This window comes from Macaca thibetana, chromosome 2, assembly GCF_024542745.1.
Source record: "Macaca thibetana thibetana isolate TM-01 chromosome 2, ASM2454274v1, whole genome shotgun sequence".
NCBI classification, from domain to species: Eukaryota; Metazoa; Chordata; class Mammalia; order Primates; family Cercopithecidae; genus Macaca; species Macaca thibetana.
In genome coordinates this window covers 117,866,818-117,881,914 of record NC_065579.1, presented here as the reverse complement: position 1 = coordinate 117,881,914, position 15,097 = coordinate 117,866,818, and the positions used below count along the sequence as shown (strand labels likewise).

Below are 15,097 nucleotides of genomic sequence, written 5' to 3'. Positions count from 1 at the left end.
CCAACTAATTGTAAATTTTGTGAGGGAAGCAGTCATGTCTACTTCACCAACAAATGCATACCAAGTGCCTATATAATTCACGGCCTTACACACTGTAGGTGCTTAATAAAGAATTAATGAGAACAATTAAATTATACAGGATAGGGTCATTCACAGATCTAGGAAAAGTGATTGAAGGATCTCCTTATCGTATTAGAAGCTGTTGGTTGCCCACCTGTATCTCTCTTGTTCTCACCATTTCTGTATACAATGATGGCTTTCTAATGTCAGCATCCATGAATTTGCAAGAAGACTTTCTTCAGCTGTAGGCACATGCTAGGTCTGCATGCAGTCCCAGGGAATTAACACCCACAGGAGCAGCTTTTGGCCAGTGACCAATAGGAGTGGGGGTATAATTACCCAGCCTCATCACCTGCCAGATGGATTTACTGTTGGGGCATGTTGCCCACAGTTTCCTAAAAATCTTAGATGCCCTGGTTGCCAAAGGTAGTATCTTGTCAATTAATCTAGCTTTCTTCCCTTCCCGGTCTCATGTCCCCATTCCTCACTGGTGCTTCCAGGATCACCTTCCAAGAAAACTACTTGCACTCAAATCCTGGTCTCAATATGTGCTTTTGCAGAAACTCAAACTAAAATATCCATTCTACCCAATTCCCCACCACCACTCTCCTTTTGGGGAAGCGTTGCAACAAAAGTGTTCCAATCTTGCAATTATACAGATTGAGAGGGGAACAGTGGAGTGGAGATGGGGTAGACTAATTTGTCATTCACTAACTTTTTTCATTTAACCTCTTTCATGCCAACAGCCATGGCGCATATTTGGATCATTTTCTGTGATCCCCAAGATGTTCCCTACAAATGATAGCTCCTCTCTTTACTACAGAAACTTCCAAACAGGACTGTCATACTTGGTCTACAGCTGAATTCTGGTGCCAATTTCTTTCACTAGGCTCCCTTAATAATAACAGCCACAACAATGATAGCAACTTAGGGAACATTCAATGTGTGCCAGACTCTGTACTACACAACTAACTCACATTATCTAATTGAATGGTTGCAACCACACTTTAAGGAAGGCACTAGTATTATTGCCTTTTTATAATAATGAAACTGAGGCCCAATAAGGTTATGGGCTCAGGATGCTTCCACTGCATAATTCACTACCATTTAGGGGGCTATGTCTTGCCCAACCACTAGGCAATAGAGTTTGGATTTGGCTAGAAATTCACCATTAGCCCTTTGGCCACACCACCTCTACGTCTCCCAAAGTCTCTGCCCTGTAGCACCACCAGGTCTCATCATACACAAAATTTATTTTAAGGCAAAACATTAGAATGAGATACTGTAGCTATAAAGTTTCTGAAATTGTAGGCAAAAAGAGTGAAACCCTTTGGTAATGAGAAACAATAAATGAATACTTAAATGTAATTGCAAGTGCAGCATTTCCTGAACACAAGATATAAAAAATTGCAGCCCTTCACACTTTTATTTTCCCCAAATTGGCTATTATGGTAAAAAAAAAACAAAAAGAAATGTTTCTCATCACTGCTCTTGGTTATGCATCTTAGGGATAAAATGCTTTCTTCCTGGCAGAGCTAGCATTACTAGATAATGGCCCAAACTCTACAGCTTTCCTGGCATCTACTTGCACCTGCCCCCGTGTTCCCAACAGGGGTGAGGGAACGATAGAGCAAGTGGCTAGAGTCATGAGCAGAGGAATGGTGCTTATTCAGCCAGCACCCAGCTGAGTAGCACCGGCTTTCCTCTCCCTCAATGTGGAACCTCTCGTTGAACTGAATTTCACAGATCGCAAAGATGAGACTAAGCCTCAGTATCCTACTCCACCGATGCCAACCTCCCAAGGATTATGCTAGTGCCACTAAGAGTTCTCCATTCTGTCACTTTGAGGGGGAGTTTTCATTCCCCCATTAGTTAAATTTTAAAAAAAGGCCTAATAGTAATACATCCTAGGGCAACCCAAATAAACATTAAATATTTAAAAAGCAAGTTAATCAAGAGACGGTTAAATATGTACACCCTTTAATGTTTTTGTATAGGCAGAGGGAGGGTTGGGGAAGATCCCATTCTGAGTAAAATATAATAAACTGGCCATTTGTTGTCTCAAGGGTAATTTTGCTAATTAACCAGAATAAATATCTTTTCTAGCACTCTAGTTGATTTTTAATTGCCCTTACTCGATAATGAAATAAAAATAATATGCTAAACGACAATGTATTGAATGCCAGGTCTTGTTTTAAGCATTTTATATATATATATGTCTTATTTAATACTTATAACAATACTATGAAATAGGTAACATTGTTTCTGTTTCACAGATAAGGAACAGAAGTGATAAGCAATTTTCTCAATATCATACAGCTAATAAGTAGCTGAGTGGAGGATTTGAACCTATGTAGTCTGTCTCTAGAGTCCAAGCTACATTACATTGCTTCAGCTTTAACAGTGTAAAACAGTTGGCACAAGTGTGAAAAGAGTATTTGATTCACTCATAATCTTGCCACCTAAAAATAAATATGTTAACATTTTGATGCAGTGGTTATGACATAATCTTTATAAATATAACTAGTTTTTGTAGTTTACCCAAACCTTTGAGGAGGAAGGTTGTAAGGTTTATCACCAAATTTGGAGAATATACTTGGGATCTAAAATACAAACTATGTCTAACCAGGTTTCATTTCAGAGGCCCCATGCAGCACCTCCAAAATCTCAGCCATCATCTGATTTTCAGAAAATCTGAAGCTGACATTGAAGGACACCCTACCATGACTGACAATTGGGAGAAACCTACCACATATACTAAGATTCTACGGATGGAGAAAACCAACCATGGTTTCGTACTTCGTATGAGACCTGAACTGAAAACGACAAGGGGAAGTGTTGTGAACTGAAGTGACTGATTTCCAGCCAAGCTATTTGTTTGTTTGTTTGTTTTTGAATGAGTATTACTGTATAATATGATTTAGAGTGAGAAGTAGGGATTTACTCTATCTATTGATCAATCAAGCAAATGATCAATCTATCTACTCATCTATCTATCTTGTTTAAAGATGGTAATGTTCTCACGCAATGCCAATGTCTTAGGTTGGACTTCTAAGAAGCAGCCCCTGAGATCAAGATCTGAGTGCAACTCCTTAGAGGATTCAGCTCTGAAAACACCAATAAGGCAGTGGAGAAGTGAGACAGAAAATGTAAAAAAGGTATTGAAAGGTGTGTTAATGATCAGGTTTGCACTGTGGGTGGATCGGTCCTGTTGGTGCCTCTGGGAAATGGTACGGTACATGACTTAGTGTTATGCCACATGAGGGGTGAGGAAGGTGGGATTGTTATCCTCCAACTCACATTTGTCATTGGGTAAAGGCTGCTCCAAGAGACATTACTCTCCAGTATTTCTTGCCTGCCCTGCCTATAGACCAAGCAGGTTCCAGTGGTGAGAGAAAGCCTTTTAACAGTCACAGGGACTTGTGGCTTAGCGTGGTGGCCCACACCTGTAATCTCAGCACTTTGGGAGGCCAAGGTAGTTGGATCACTTGAGCTCAGGAGTTTGAGATCAGCCTGGCTAACATGGTGAAACCCTGTCTCTACCAAAAATACAAAAATTAGCCAGGCATGATGGTGCACATCTGTAATCCCAGCTACTCAGAAAGCTGAGGCATGATGAAGGACAATTTTGCTAATTATCTGGAACACTGATTACTAATCTCATATCTAAAATAATGCTTAAAATTGACAGCAAACAATATTTTTATCTTGATGAGGTCTCAAGACATGGAAGTGACATAACAACTACTTTATTTTTTATTATAAATCTTCTGTTATTTCCTTTATTTAGTTGTTCTCAAATGAAGGAAGATTTTTACAAACTGAAAATCTTTTTTATTAGTTATTTGTTCAACCAAGGTCATAAATTTATCATCATGGCATTCAATGAGCTGGTTACTTCCAAGAAACAAGAGGTGAGCACCTTCTCTACTAGAAGGTCATTAAAAAACTTAGTCTCTTTCTCCACAAATATCATATCTTGAAGGCTTAAGATAAGCAAATTAGGGTCCTTCAAAATTGTCATTGTATTGGTCTGAGAGAAACTATACTGAATTCTATTTTCCATTCCCCAACAGCTCGGCATGCTTTCTCTCCAACTGAAAGGTCCCATGAAAGTTTTTAATAACCACCATTATCTATATTTGATGGCTTTTTTTTGGTTTTTCACTCCTTTCTTTCTTTGAGGTACTCAATGCTGCTGAATGGTAGCATCCATAAAGTTTTCTTTTTTTATATTTTATTTTATTTCTGTTTTTATTTATTTTACTTTAAGTTCTGGGATACATGTGCAGAAAGTTTTCTTACCTTCTGAAAAACCTGAACTTTCTGGTTCATCCAACTTCTTTTCCATTCGGTCTTCTCCTATTGGTCTCTTTCAGTGACCCGTTTCATTCATTTTTTACAAGCACTGGCATCCTCCATAGTTCCCATTCTGTCTCTCTTGGTGACCTCTCTTCATCTAGATGTGACTTCATGATGATGACTCTTAAAGCTTCATTTTCAGTATTCACCTCTCTCATCTTACATAGGGTTTAGTGTGAAACTTCCTGATAGAAAATTCCCCTGTGCTTCTAACAAGCATCTCAAACTCTGCATGATCAAATCCTAACTTGTACTCTCTACTTCAAAATAGATTTCCTTGTTATTTTCCTTTTGTCAGCTTTAACTCCTTCCTATTCAACTTATAAGGAATTCAAGGTGTTCTATAATCAGGGGAAAAAATGGCCTTTCTAACTTTATCACTTTTGTCCATCATAAATTTTTGTTCTGTTCACCATGCTCCAAACAGTCTGAACTTTGCTTTCTTCTTGTTTTTATTCAAATCATAAAATTTAAAAAATCCAAAAGTTTAAATTTAATTTTCTGTGTGATGTCAACAAAATGTTTCTCAGCCCAGTCTTCTCAAACAGTACAATAGTAGCCTCCTTCACAGAGTCTGTGTAATGACTACATAATCTAATATATGTCAAAGTATCTAGCACAGTGTTTGGCACATTGTGCCTTTGCAATAAATGTTCACATGTCTGTTCATTCATTCATCATTCTGACCCTTCTCCAGTACCTCTGCCATGAAAATTTTTGTTCCCATAGCCCCTTAACCTCTCAACTCTGTCCTTCTCTATCTTTTATTCATGTATAAGTTTAAAATGTTACTTGGCATTCCTAGAGTAGGCTTTCTACAAATATATTAAGTACCTTAAAATAAGACACCCTACTTTCCACTTCTGTGCATAAAGGAAGTACCGAAAATATGGAATCTAGAACTACTCTCCTGCTAGTTATCAAGTAAATTTCATACCAAATTTAGTATATTATTGCAGATAGAAAACAGTTAAGTAATAGTTGTTCATTTTAATCACAAATAATAAGGAAGATAAGGTGACAAATGTTTTATTTCTATGACAAAATGATACATTGCTGGATGTCAATTATTTCTGATAGGAATCAGGAACACACACATATGGTGCTGTAAAGAAGATATGCACTTTGGCATATTTATTAGAAGCAGCACATTAATATTTTGTGAGTTATCTAGAATTTTCAACACTGACATCTTACATCCTAAAACATGTGTTTGATAACTGGTTAAGTAGCTTCCTTTGATGTATCATTTACAAACTAATTGTTTTTCTTCAAATGACTTGAGTTTATTGCCCTTTTGGTCTTTGCAATACACTGAATAGTTAAAAGCTACTGAATGTTCTTATCTTATTTCTGAGATTATCATCAAATCATTGGCATTGGCTTGTGACATTTTAGAAGAAAATAACTTTTTTAAGCATAAGCAATGCTTTCATAATCTGCTACTTCAAATCGCTGAGTTGTCTCAACAGCTGCTTCTTGCCATTCACCTTGAAAATAGAGTTTTTTCATCTACTTCAATCCCTTTAGAATTCCAGATGGGGTTCCTATAAGTTATTTCTCTCCAGAAGCTGTGTCTTATCATTTCATCTCACTGGAAGCCATAGGATGACTCATTTTTAAAGAGTGCTTTTAAAATTACCAAGGTATAATATGCGTATTTTAATAAATTCAAATAATACGCAAGTATGTAGAGTTAAAAGTAAATGTATGACCTCTGCATACCAATCACACATCCCTCCCCAGAAGTAATCCCTATTAACTGTTTGTCTGTATCCTTCCAGACTTTACATTTTACAAATATATATAAACATATAAGTGCATAAGTTTAAAATTATATTGTGCATTTACTATTATGTTTTTTTCTTAACATGCTGCTACTTACTTTCTCTTTAGTAATACATTTTAAACATCTTTCTATATCTGTACATTCACTTTTAAAACTTCTGCATAGGACATACATAAATAATTCATTGAGTCTGCTTCCTGCTGATGGACATTCAAGTTTGTTTCAGTCTTTTATTATTAACAACACTGAAGTGCACATCATTACATGCATATTACATGCATGTATTTGTGTATTTATATGAACATTTTTGAAGATAGATATCTAGAAATGGTATTGCTGGATTAAATAGAATGTATATTTAAATTTTGATACCTACTTCCAATTGTCCTCCAAAAAGGCTTTATCAATATACACTATTTCCAACCACACGTGAGAATCTACATTTCTCTCCATGCTTTATAATGTTGGATATCATTACTTTTTACTTTTTAATTATTTATATTACCAACACCTTGCTAACCGTACTTCTTCTGAAACAAATGTCTTCATAATAATCTGTATAAATCCTGGCTTATTACTGAGATTTTCCCCATAATGGTACAGGTTATGAATAGGTACATGGATAATGAATGGTACATGTTAAAATATGCAAATGTAAAATTGAAATTGCAACCCTAGTAAATTAAGCTGTTTTGGAACGGTGTGTATATCTCCTAGATGAACATTAATGGGGGCAAATTACAATAAATTCTATAAAAGGAGATTGGTAATCCTTCTTCCTTAACAGTAGACAGTAAATGTAAGGTGTGGTAAGCAGAGTGGCAAACAATTTCTTGCTTTATCCTACAACAGTGGTTTTAGAATTGTTTCTAGGAGACCTAGGGTTCCCAGGAGATCTTACAGGGTCTGTATGGTGGGGAGTGGGCAAGGTGTGTGGCAGGGAGAAGGCCGAGGAGGACTGGCTGGGGGCTTTAAGTTCCCTTCTTCTCCTGCTCCGACTTTCTCAGTAACTCATGTCTATTTTATACATGGAGCTTCTGAGTCAGATAATGTTTGAAAGAAAAGCTATGCTACTAAAAAATATAATGATTAACCATATTTGTTTCAGAATCCAAGTAAAAATATTTTAAATGAGGGGGCTGCTATAGATGGCAATACATTTTGATCTAATTTCTCTAGTTGCCTTTCACTGGGCCAGTCATTTGAATTTGTAGTCTTGGGAAGAAATTAAAGAAGCCCAGTGCTGGAAACTGTGATTGAAGTGTCTTCCCACATTGTATCCTTAAGCAGGGATTTTATGAAATTAGATATTACCCTGCTCTCCACTGCCACACCAGCTCAGGCAGTGGTTTCTAGTTCAGATAGGTCTCTTGATTACTCTCCTCCAGTTTGAGGAAAAGACTGAGAGTTCTAGGCTCTGGTAGTTCAATGTTTAGGGACTTGCTGCCTTTTAAATCTTGAGAGATTGACTTTTAAGTTACCTGCTCCTGCCACATCTCTTAGTGGGAAATCACTGCAGAAGCCATGCGGAGCTTATGTTTTCATGTACAATGTTACCAAGCATCCCAGCCCTGCTGTCTGGCCATTGGCAGTTCTCATCTCTTGTCCTAGATCCTGCATGTTAATCTGAAAGCATGCGTTGTCTTGGTCACTCTCCTCCAGACGCCAACAGGTTGGTCCAAAACTTTCAGAAGTCAAGTGCTTGCATGTCTACTTCCACCAGCACAGCACAGCTCTTATTACTAAATTTCCAGGGATTATGTGCTTAATACTTCTGAGCTTTCTATTCTTTTACTCTTTTATTAGCTAGTTAGGGGAGTATCTACTTGAGCAAGGTATTTGCAACTTTTGTCAGCTCTACTCTTAAAAACCAGTAAGAATATTGGTATCAATGCTACCTCTCTATGATGATTCATCACCTATGAATGGAGTCATCTTTGTCTTAGACTAGGAACACTTCACTTAATATATATTAAGTATACATATACACATATATACACTTTATATATATGATATATAATATAATATATATATACACACACACATATATATATATACTTAATATATAAATATTAAGGATGTGTTCCATAGTATACAGATACTCTGGGATACTCTGTGAAAAAAAAGTTTCTTCAGTCAAATGTATTTGGGAAATAATCTGTCATTCTTGTTGATTCAAAATGTGCATTAGAAAGGCAAAGTGCTAAAAATATTTCTTGAATTTATTTGATCGTACTTTAAAATTACTTCTCCAGTTTCCCTTTCTTTTTCTCTCCCTCTTTCTCTTTGTAGCAAGTTTTTTTTTTTCTTTTTTCTTTCTTTTTTTTTTTGTTTTTGGAGGAGAGTCAACTCATAAATCCTCCCAGTGCCCACACTAGGTGGTGAGTGGGAACAGTGTTTGGGCATTCCGTGGGTGCAGGCAGAATCCTTTCTGTTTACCCAGAAGTCCCTGGGAGACTGCATTTTTCTGAGACAAAGCACAGAAGAAAGAAAGACCCCTCTGTGAGGCTAGCAAGCATGAACCACCATTCCCTACCTGAATGGGTAGGCAAACGCTATGTCGATGCTGAGGTTACTTTCTGTCTTGTTGACGCAGTCCACACTCAGCCGCAGGCCTCCAGAATAGCCACCACATGTTGCAAATGCAAAGATTGCAAAAAGCTGTGGAGAACAAATAAACGAACAGAAGGCAGTTATTAGGATGATGTTGCTCTAATGAGATATATCAAAAGCAGCTTAATGTCTGGATTGAGGGAAGTTATGGTCCTTCTGAAGAAGAGCATTGCACTTGGTTCAGCTGGAAGATGAAGGTAGAATGGAGTGAAGACTGGGGACGTGGTGTCTAAAATAATTGTCTGGCAAGTGAGAGAAATGTGGCTTGGAGAATAAATAAAGACAATCCAAAATAGCTGTGTTTGAGTGTGTAAATAGCTGTCATGCCTCAGAGGGCACAGGCATAATCCCATAGTTAAAGGCCTGGAAAGCACTGCACCAACTGGTTAATAATGGATGTCTCCAGGTAGGAAGATGTGCGGATGTATCCTGCTCTCTTTGTTTGTCTGTATTTTCTACCGTAAATATGATTTGTCTTTTGGAATAATATATATCAGTATTTCAAAGTCATGGTCAGAGAATTCTAGAGCTAAGAGTTTGAGGAAGAGTAGGTGAGTTTCTAAGAGGTGCTATTTTAGAGCACAAGATCTCAGTATATTTCAGCTTCCAACTTTCACTGGTGGTTACATCTCTGTGTTGGTTGCTGCTTCTAAGTCAACATTAAAAGTTTCAACAGTTAATGTGATGGTCTGTCCTGGTGTAGAATGTGAATCTGTGGGGAACCAGGCACCAATAATTAGGAGCAGGGACTCTGAGAAGTCTCCCAGGAAGAAGAGACACTTGGAAGACAGGATGGCCTAAGAGGGGACATAAGCAAATACTAAACTAGGTTCATTTCATAATTTGGCTAAGCTCAAAAGAATTTCTTGCTCGTTTCTAAAGGAAGTCGATGAAATGCACCTAACACTAACATGCTGCAATATTCCAATTTATCTTAACATTGAAATTCAGCTTCTTACAATAGTTTGGGGTCATTATTGGAAACACTAGATCATTTTGCACAGTGAGAGGAGTTATTGCACAGAAGTCAACTGGGGTCAAGGGCTCTGGAATGTGACCTTGGGAAAGCTGCTTAATTTCCTCATGCCTTGATTTCCTCATTGAAAAATAGCATTGACGGTAACTCTTCTGGGTCATTTTGCTATTTGTGGTGTGACACAGACAGTTGCTGTGGCCAAGAAGGCTGCTGGAGCTGGCAAAGTCACCAGGGCTTTCCAGAAAGTTCAGAAGGTGAAATGACTATTATCTATAACACCTGCCACCTCAATCTTAATCGGGGTAGAAAAAAAGCCTCAGAATTTTTTTTTTTGTCTTAATTGGCCACTTAACTTTAGTAGGAAAAGACTGACTGATGATAACAGGGCATTGTGAAACCTTCACAGGCAAAGCAGTATTTTGTGAGTCACGTGTGTGTGTGTGTGTGTGTGTGCGCGCGCTCATGTGTGTGGCAGTTTTAAGTGACTAGTTTTTAAAATCTGTATTTTAAAAATGGAAAGAACTTGACCAAAAGATATAAGGATTGTAGTAAGAGTGAAATGTGTTAACATGTGGAAAGCATTTAGAACAGGTCCTGGCATTGCATAAGCTCTCAATAAATGTTAACAAATATTACTGTAAATAGCAGATGCTCCTTAATAAGATGTTCCGGGCCATAAAATAGGAAATTTACACTTAATCCCTAGCTAAATCTGTCTGGCTGTCTGCCCCAGTGAATCAACATTCAAGCAGTCCAGAAAAACTGATCTTTTTAACTTTGTTAGCTTTTGTTGCACAGGATTTGATGAAGCATTCAGAAGCTATTCCAGCTCGCTCCACAATCTAGGGTTGAGACACAGAATGCTGAAGCTGAAGGGAATCCCATCTTTAGGCCCCTGATGTGGACTTGCTTTCTCCTCATGACCAAATGCTCTCTTCCTGTAACCAATTAGTATTAGTCGTATTAGTAGAAATAAAGAGAAAGTTATTTTAATGGTTCAATGCTTAATTCTAGTTTCCATCAGCCAACACTGGATGTCGCAACCCTTTGTGCCACATCAAGATAGCGTCTTTGGTAAGAAAGAATGGAACGATGGAGTCCAAAGCCCCATGCTGTGGCAACGGAGATAGCCCTTTCTGTCTCCAAGTTTCCTTATCCATAAAACAGGGATATCCCCTATGTCTCTCTGAACTGCTGAGAAAACTAAGTGAGATGGAATATGTATTTACATGCTACCCTCTTCCAATTCATACAGAGATTTGTGTGACATTTACATTTCTCTGGGGCCAGGAGTCCTAAGTGTGTGATAGGCAATTGTGCAGGTAAAAGTAAGACGGGATTGTACATTGTGGCCATTTTAAAGTGCCTACTATGGGCCAAGTATTGTGTCCACCACTTAACATACATGGTTGTATTTCCTAGTGGCAACAATGTTGTGAGGCATGTGTGCATGAAGCTTAATACTCCTATAGGAAAGATATGGTAGAATAGCATAATTGTTTCAAAATGCTTCGTTCAAAAAATCCTTGAGACATTAAAATGTAGCAGATTGGAATTGAAGGATATAAAAACAAATGTCCATTTCAGTGCTTAATAGCTATAAAGAAACTACTTTGGCCTTTCATCTTATATTAACCGCTTTATATACAGTAAGGTATTATTAATACCATCATATAATAAACTTAAGAAGGAATGATAATTATGTATTTAACTAGTTCAAAATGTTAGATACATGGAAAGGAGGTGTCATGACTATTGAAACCACATACACCACAATTTTTTCTTGTCACTTCTCTTGAGCTCTGAAAACATAAGGCATTGTAATCAAGTTAAATATGATACCTATGGGCTTTTGGGTTACATTTCTCTCTTTCCCATAGTCCTCACTGCTGTAAGGTACATGGATGTACTTTGGTCAACAAGTAGGCTGAGGCAGACATCCAGGCCTGCATGACTCAGCAAGTTTAGAGTGCAGGCACATACTCCACTAGTTATATACCCTGTTTGTGTAAGCTCATACTTGGCTCAAATCCACTATTGTCTGGAAAAGATATAACTGCCCTGCTGACATGCTCTTGGGCCCAACATGGCTCTTGTGCAGGTGCAGGCACCCAGAGAAAAAGTGAAGCTACTGATCCCTGTAAGGGAGAATGACCATCTGGCAGATGGTCGGCTTGCTCGTGCCCAGAGAAAGAAAGAGTTAAGCTACTAACCCTACAGCTGGTCTTGCAGGCTGGCCATGCAGCTGTGCATGGAAGCCGGCTGCTGGGAGAAGCCGCAGAGCCAGAACAGACAATCAAGGTAAAGGTGTAAGTAAGCTGCTGATGAGAGAGCTGCTGAATAAAACCATGTCTCATTTACCTGCTGTCTCTCAAGTGATCTTCCAGCTCCCTGCCCTATGTCTACCCACTCCCCTCTGCCCTCAGCTGGGGCTGGAACCTGACCCTGAGCATGACACTTGGCGTAGTCATGGACCTAACAATTGGCAACGAGGATGAGATGAGGTGAGTGAGTCTTCAGTCCCTGAGGGCTCTTGAATTGACTTTGTGGCCACAGCATGAGCTGTGATACCTGGTGGCTGCCATGCTGTGAGGATGAGCCCCAGTGAAAACATGGGAGGCAGTGGACAGGTCTCCTGTGAGTGTGGAGAAGGCACTGAAGCACCTGGAAGTGCACGGCACCGAGAAAAAGAGTGTGCCTTTGCCAGTAGAGTCAGATGGGCATTCGTGGCTGTTCTGTAGGAAGTGCACGTCCAGTCCCTGAAGGACAAGTGCAGGGAGGAGGAGGAACCTCCGTTGTGGGCGTACCCTGTGATCCACCAGAAAATCGAGCTTGAACAGCTGTTGGGTGTTCAAGTCCAAGGATCAGCCCAGGGATTCCCTACCACAGTGAAACACATTTCTTATGGTGCCTGTGTCTCTGCTGAGTTGTGGGGGTTAAGCAAGTAACGTCGGCAGTCATGTACAGACTTAGTGAAAGTCATTTGAGAGAAGGACATTGCTGCGCAACCTGGTCCTGCTTGAGCATTCCAGTTCACATGTTGCCTGCTGCAGTCAGGTGGAATTGTAAAGCCTTTTCTATTTGATAAGAGACTGGCTGAGATGCCCAGCTTGGGGGGCACTGGATGACCAGAGCCACATGTGAACTTGGCAATCTACTGGTCCCTGCACCTGGATAAGTTTCCAGGCAAGGCTGCATAGACAGCTATGAAAGCTGGTCAGTGAAAGCAAAACCTGTGTCCTTGCACCTTGGCATCAGCTGCTTGACTCTCCATTTGTGCACTGTGTATGTCTCTCCCATACCTGAAAACGTTCCGGGGGTGGATGTTTTACATGGCTTGGCAGCTGTGCCGTCTATCACAGACTTGATGGACCGCATGACAATGGAACTAGGATGGTACAACTGTGTGGTGGTCTTGACCAATGCATTTCTCTCCATTGATATTGCTCCAGAGAGCCAGGAACAGTTTGTCTTCATGGGAGGGCGAATCACAGTGTTGCTGCAGGGCTATATGTATAGCCCCACCATGTGTCATGCTCTTATTGATGATGTTATGTTAACCTCTGATTCTCTTGCAGATTTAGAAGTGGCAATGCCTCACTTGCCTGGGATTGGGATGATAAGACTGAGGCAACCTTTCTGGCCAGGGGTGCCCATTTAAACTTAATATACATGTGACCACAGACAGTTTCAGTTAGGGCTTTTAGCAGTGCATGGAGTGCCTCGGAATGCCAATAGGCTTTTGGTCACAGCTGTGGAAGAGAGTTGAGCTCCAGTATTCCTTAAGAGAGAAGTAATTAGTAATAGCAGGATGGGTGCATTCATGGGTAATGACCCCCACCTTCCCCAGACAGAAAACACAGTTAGTAACTGCATATGCTGCCCTTCAGCCTTGTGAGAGCATGGCAGGGTGGGTTACAGTCGTTGTGTGGATGATTTACCCTATAGCGGGTTGGGTGCATTCATGGGTAACAACCTCCCAGACTGGGATGGCACAGACATCCAGTTTAGTGAAGTGGGGTGCCTACTTGGAACAGTGGAGTACACTGAGTACAAGTCCCTTAGCAGCAGAATTACAAGAAGCCTTAGGATCTGTAGTCCTAATGCAAGATAAGGCCAAAGGCATCTCTAGACCCTGCACCTTCACTGTTAGGAAGGGTGTCCTTCCATTCCTAATAGGGCATGGTATACAGATGGGTCTAGCCAAGGTGCTACTGCTGCCTGGACTGTTGTTGCAGTCCAGCCTAGTACTGACACCATACGGTTTGAAACCAGGCGTAGGCAAAGTAGCTATTGAGCTGAACTCAGGGCAGTGTGAATGGTCATCACCAAGGAGGTGACACCTATGGTAATCCATGCCAATAGCTGGACAACTCATTGACGCTTATATGTCAGGCTCATGTGTCAAGTCTCTGTGTAGATATCGGGCCTGTGTGCCCACAGCTTATATGTATAACCTGTGCGTCCAAGGCCTATGTCTCCTTCAGCCTAGGGGGTGGAGTGTAAGGTACATGGATGTGCTTTGGTCAAGGAACAGGCCGAAACAGACATCCAGTCCTGCATGACTCAGCGAGTTTAAGGCACAGGTGCATACTTCACTTGTTATATAACCTGTTTGTGTAAACTCGTACTTGGTTCAAAGCCACTATTGCCTGGAAAAGGCATAACTGCCCTGCTGACACTGTGCTCTTGGGCTCAACATGGCTCTTGTGCAGGTGCTGGTGCCCACAGACAGTGAAGCTACTGACCCATGTAAGGGAGAATGACCGTCTGGCAGACAGACCAGGGGGAGCCAGGACACGGCTCAGCTTGCTGGTGCCCAGAGGGAGGAAAAGTTAAGCTGCTAACCCTACAGCTGGCCTTGCAGGCTGGTCATGCAGCTGTGCATGGGAGCCAGCTCCTGAGAGAAGTTGAAGAGCCAGAGAAGACAGCTGAGATAAAGGTGTGAGTAAGCCGCTGATGAGAGAGCTGCTGAATAAAGCCATGTCTCATTTACATGCTGTCTCTCAAGTGTTCTTCTAGCTCCCTGCCTCATGTCCACGCACTCCCCTCTGCCCTCAGCTGGGGCAGGAACCTGACCCTGAGCATGACAACTGCTTAAAGGGAAACCATACTATATGATTGATAATAAATTAACATGGGTTTGGTGAGGATTGAACATACGATGTCTGTATAACACTGGAAGAGTCAGTTCCTTCTGAGTGAATAACTTATTACAAGAATGTTTGATTCTGTATTTTGGAGTGTGAAATCAACTCCTCCAGGGAAAATCAGCCAGTGGCCTGGTCCTATAATTG

At 40.2% G+C, this 15,097-nt stretch overlaps 1 protein-coding gene across 2 annotated transcripts in view; it reads right to left on the bottom strand.

Annotated features, from left to right (window-relative positions):
• Nucleotides 1-15,097, bottom strand: part of SYNPR (synaptoporin) — a 330,505-nt gene that overhangs the window by 121,119 nt on the left and 194,289 nt on the right. For both annotated transcript variants that reach the window (XM_050781255.1, XM_050781256.1), the window contains one exon: nucleotides 8,748-8,872. In XM_050781255.1, the coding sequence (XP_050637212.1) occupies nucleotides 8,748-8,872 (125 nt within the window). The remainder of the gene's footprint in view (nucleotides 1-8,747; nucleotides 8,873-15,097) is intronic.